This window comes from Chaetura pelagica, unplaced genomic scaffold (assembly GCF_000747805.2).
Source record: "Chaetura pelagica isolate M959 unplaced genomic scaffold, ChaPel_1.0 scaffold438, whole genome shotgun sequence".
NCBI classification, from domain to species: domain Eukaryota; kingdom Metazoa; phylum Chordata; class Aves; order Apodiformes; family Apodidae; genus Chaetura; species Chaetura pelagica.
In genome coordinates this window covers 1092405-1097745 of record NW_009954113.1, presented here as the reverse complement: position 1 = coordinate 1097745, position 5341 = coordinate 1092405, and the positions used below count along the sequence as shown (strand labels likewise).

Sequence of the window (5341 nt, the reverse complement as noted above, 5' to 3'; positions counted from 1 at the left end):
TGCCTCCCCCTGCCCCCCCTGCCTCTCACTCTCCTCCTCTTAGATCTGGTGGCCTGTGCAGACGCGGAAATTTGCCGGAAAATCTGTGGCAACCCCTCTGGCTGCTCTGACATTGCTTATCCTAAGCTGGTCATAGAGCTTCTGCCTATAGGTAAGGAGCCTGGTACCGGTGCTGGCACTGACAGGTGTGCACCAGCCAAAAGGTGTCTGGGAGAGAAGTTCAGAGAGAAAAAGACCCAGCAACTATCATTTCAGTGGGGTTCATGCTGGGCCTGGTGGGGCAGTGGCAAAGGGACAGCATGACATTGGTGGGCAGAAGGATGAGCATGAGCCAGCAACATGGCTCTGGCAGGGGGTTGGACTAGATGATCTTTTGAGGTCCCTTCCAACCCCTAACACTCTGTGGTTCTGTGTGATTCTGTGAAAAGAGACAGATGGGTGATGGTTCACTATCCAGAGATAGAATTTAGTAAAATTTGGATCAGACATGAAGCACAGGTGTTTAACAATGGTAATGAACTGTTAACACCTCCTTATCACTGGCTATTTTAAAAGTGAAGCTGAAAACGTTTAAAGTCTGTTCTAGTTCAAAGGGGAATTTGAGGACACCCTACAGTGGGATTGCTGGGGATTCCTCAGGGCAACTGCACTTCTCCTTCTGTTTCCAGGACTCAGGGGCCTGATGATGGCAGTGATGATAGCAGCTCTCATGTCCTCCCTGACTTCCATCTTTAATAGTGCCAGCACCATTTTCACCATGGACCTCTGGAAACACTTCCGTCCCCGTTGCTCCGAGTGGGAACTGATGATTGTTGGCAGGTAGGAGAGCCAGGACACGGGCAGTACCTCAGGGCTGGAGCACTAGGGACACATCTCGAGATGCCCTGCAGCCTGCTGCCCCCAGAACCATGAGGCATCTTCTGGCAGCACAGGTCTGCTGGAAGGCTGGAGTGGGGCCTTGTGGCTATGAGAGATCTCAGCTGGAGCATTGCAAGCTGAACAATTGGAAAAGGGTGGCCTGAGCAAACAGTAATGGCATAATATTCTTGCACAGGGTCTTTGTGCTGCTGCTCACTGTGATCTCCATCCTGTGGATCCCTCTGGTACAGGCTGGCCAGGGAGGGCAGCTCTTTATTTACATCCAGTCCATCAGCTCTTACCTGCAGCCCCCCGTGGCAATGGTGTTTATACTGGGCTGCTTCTGGAAAAGAACTAATGAAAAGGTAACAACTCCTCTGTGTTCAGCACAGTCTGCTCTGTGGCCTCACTGTCCCCAGGAGAGTCTTGCAGTTCAAACCCTCACCCTAGGCTGGGCTCTGCTGCCTCTGGTGGGGTCTGGGAGGAGGATTGCACCCCGGGCTCTGCACAGCTGGGCAAACATCACCATGCAGGAGGCAGCAATTACTGCTGCTTTTCAGACTGCCCTGGCATTTCAGCAGCAGGGAGGTGACCGTGTTGCTGGGTGGCAGAATGCCCTTCAGAAAACTTTAAGCCTGTGAGGGGCTTTACCAGTCACCAGCTTGCTGACTACATGGACTGTACCATCTGCACTTGGGGGCTACAGAAGGCACAGTGACTCCAGAGAGTGAAGAAGAGCAACCAAATGGCATCAGGGGTCCTAAGCCTCCAGTTGCTCCAAAAAGACTGGTGCTGGGTACAGGCAGAAAGTCTTCCCAGGGAGAGCTTTGGTTAGGCAGAGAATCCCAAGGGTTAAGGCAACCATTAGGATACAAATATCTCTCTTCAAAGTATTCTGTGCAAGGTGTTACACTTAGAGGATGTTCTACCTTCCCTCCATACTGAAATTAAGGGCCTACTTGCCCCCGCAGAGCAGAGGTGCCAGGCTGCGGTACCAGCAGCAGCAGACCCAGATAGCCAGAGCAGGAAAGGCAGGAGAGGGAAGCCCACCAAATAAAACGAGTGAGCAGAAAGCATCCCGGGTGGGTGCAGGCTGCTTGCCCCAGCACAGAATGTCCTTCCTCTCCCAGGGCGCGTTCTGGGGCCTGGTGGTGGGGCTGCTGCTGGGCCTGGTCCGGCTGGTGCTGGACTTCATCTACCCAGAGCCCCGGTGCGGCGACACCGACCTCCGCCCGGGCGTGGTGAAGTACATGCACTACCTCTACTTCTCCATGGTCCTGGCTGCCATCTCCACGCTGACCACGCTGGCTGTGAGCATGTTGACAGAGCCCCCCACGGCAGAAATGGTGCGTCGCCCCTCGGGGTTTCTTTCCTTGCTTTCTGTGGGTTTCCTGGATGCCCCGCACCACACCCACGGGAACAACGTGGGGATGAACAACCTGGCAATGGCACTTTGCATTTGTTCTTCATTTCTGATCGCAGCTGCAATAACCTGTAACAGCAGGTGCTCTGCTCCAGCTCCCTGCTGCCCCTTGAGATTTTGGTCCCATAAATCCAGAGTCCCACTGTGGAAACTGGTAGAAAACAGTAGATGCTACAAAGAGCTGTTCTTAAATTCAAGCGTGTGTTTAACCCATGACAATTAGCTTTTTCCCTCTATTTTCCAAGAAATTCCAGCTGCTGGGTCATCTTAATCAACTGCCTTACTAATTTAGTGAGGAACCATTTTTACTCGCAGGAAAGAGAAATCAAGGGCAGAGCACACTTCCTCTGGAACAGGTTTGTGCCAGTTTGACTGTTCTCCATAGATACACTGAGGCTACAGAGAAACAGTAAGAGCAGAAAGAAGGGCCAGAAGGGACCTTCAGAAATCCAAGAGCCAACACATCCTCTTGCTTCAAGTCAGGACTAACCTGGTGTATTTCTGAAAGACCTGGTGAACTTAATTCTTAGGAACCGCCAGAGAGGGAGAGTACCCAGGGAGGTGTGTGATCACCTCAAGAGCCCACCTGCCCTCCCAGGAGCAGTTTTTTCTTGTCTCCAACCTGGATCTTCCCAGCTTCATGTTGCATTCATCCCTTCCTATCTACCCTACCATTGATAATGAGAACATTCTTCCTTTAATGAGGCTTTTACATATTAGAAGAAAATTATCATATCACACCCCTGTCCTCTCAACAGCCCCCATTCTTTGAATCATTCTTCCCTGGCCACAATTTTCATTCTTTTGCTCCCTTCACTGACCTGCTCTCCGTCTGCATCTAGTGATGGTCCTGTGCAGAATGTCTCCTCCTCAGTAAGAGTGAGGAATGCCATCCTTCAGGGAGTGTCTCTGTACAAACAGCTCTTGTGTTCCAGACAGAACCAAACCCAACACTCCTGTAGTTACCAGCTGAGCACTTTGCTGTTCACCTGCTCCAGCAGAGCAGGAGAGCAGATTTCAGCCCCTCTAAGTGTTCTCTCTGCAGGCTGCTCTGCTGCTAAGGCAGTCCTTTAAACGACCATGGAAACAGTTTTCTTTAACTCCACTCTTCATGCCATCAGATAAGTCGGCTTACCTGGTTCACACGTGGGGATCTACCAGTCAAGAAAGACCTAGCAGTCAGCCCTTGCCCTGATGCTGCAAAAGGAGTGTGTGAAGCTGAGCGTCCAGCTCTCCAGATTGATATAAGCATTGCTTCTGAAAATAGTTCAAATGATAATAAATGTAAGTGCTCCAACATCGTGTTCAGTAATACCTACACCTAACAACTCTAGGCACTGTGTAAAGCCTTTGAAGACAAGGAACATTAAAACTGCTTCCTCTGGATTTCTGTAACTTCAGGGCATGCTAAAATGTTTTTACCTGAGAATGTTACCTAAGCAGAAGTTTAGTTTCTTTTCCATCTCTTGATGGCATTTACAGATGCTTGACATTAGGGAGCTGGATGGGATGCAGAAAGCCATGCCTGGTATCTGCACCTGAGACTGGTGCTGCGTGCTCCTGCTGCAAGGAGAACTGCTTGGAAAAGGGGAGGGTGGACGAAAAACACAATTATTTTCATGAAATTCCATTTCTGTTTTTCAGTGATGTTTTCTGATCGACTCTAGCAGCAGGGAGAACCCAGAGCCCTGGGCGGAGGGAGTTCTTGACAGATCAGTGAAGGAGGATTTACATTTTTTAAAACTTGTACTTGTCCGTATTAGGTACAAACATACCCAGTAACTCACTCTGCATATTCCAGCGATGATTCTCATTCCCTTGTTTTTGCCAGGCTTGGGACACTGTTGATGTCGCTTTGCAGCTTTTGCTGTGTACTCCTGTGATCCATAACGAGTTGCTGAACAGATCAGAAGGTTGGGGGTTGCAGGGCAGCCCCTCAGCTGCTGGGGAGGCTCCGGTCCTTCCCGGCCCTCAGGCTTTGCTCCAGCCCGCCCCAGAGCCGGGGGAATCCAGCTGGCATGGCTGGTGTGGAGCCCCCACAACAGAGCTTGGGCTACTGTCACCATTTCTTAAAATGTTGGGAACAGCAGCACTTGAGCTCAGCCCCAACAGGTGCTGACTGAGGGCTTCCTACATCTCAGCCTAGCTAGTGTGTTCATTTCAAGAAGGCCGGTGCGTTTTGCATCAAAACCTTTTGTGCAGGACCACACTGACACATTCCTGAGGCCTGCTCTGTTGGTGACACTCACACCTCACTATGGACTGTCTTTTTAGGTCCGACTCAGGCCAAAGGGGCCTCGAGGGTGCTGACCACCTTCCTGTGGCTGTGCGGGATGGAGCGCAAGCAGGAGGACGCGGTGCCGACCAAACCTGAGCCCCTTCCTGTGGCTTCCCTGGAGGAGAAACCGCTGGTGAAACACGTCCTGAACATCAACTTGCTGTTGTGTGTATGTGCTGGGATCTTCCTCTGGGCCTACTTTGCATAGCAGCTGGCTGGTCGGTTCCAGATGATGACAACTAATTTTAATTGGTGTACATAATAATAACTAGCAGAGGGTTAATGTAATTCTTAACGCTTTCTAAATTGTATTTCTTTATTTAAGAAGACAGACCCTCCTCCTGAGTTCTGTCCTGGCTGTGACAGGTACTGAGAGCTCAGCACCACCATCGTTACACCCAAACTGGCAACACGATGGGTGTCAAGAGTTAAGAAAGGCAGCCAGGCAGAGGGGAGCCTTTTTATTTTAAATATTTAATTCTGCTCTTCGGGGTTAGAGCACTGCCTGGAACTTGGGAAGTCTGGATTCTGTTCCTACTTATGTTGCTGTAACAAGCTACAAGCACTTGGTTCCTCTTCGGTTCGGCTCCTGTGCCCGGGGTTTGGTTCCCCCGCAGGGCAGGGCAGGGCAGTTGGTGCCACACACACCTCTGTGTGTGATGCGTTCGTGTAGCTCTCGGGTCTGGCACCTGGCGTGGAACCTGCTCCAAAGATGCCACCAGGCTGCCTGAAGAAGCAAAACCAGCCCGGGCCCGGCGGGCACTGCGCGGGGCGGCCTGGTC

The 5341-nt window shown here is 51.2% G+C and overlaps 1 protein-coding gene across 1 annotated transcript in view; it reads left to right on the top strand.

Annotated features, from left to right (window-relative positions):
* Positions 1–4767, top strand: part of SLC5A11 (solute carrier family 5 (sodium/inositol cotransporter), member 11) — a 15047-nt gene extending 10280 nt beyond the window's left edge. Inside the window, exons 11-16 of the mRNA XM_010002572.1 lie at positions 44–151; positions 669–819; positions 1055–1223; positions 1989–2204; positions 3403–3565; positions 4556–4767. Coding sequence (XP_010000874.1) covers positions 44–151; positions 669–819; positions 1055–1223; positions 1989–2204; positions 3403–3565; positions 4556–4767 — 1019 coding nt within the window. The remainder of the gene's footprint in view (positions 1–43; positions 152–668; positions 820–1054; positions 1224–1988; positions 2205–3402; positions 3566–4555) is intronic.
* Positions 4768–5341: the final 574 nt, after the last annotated feature.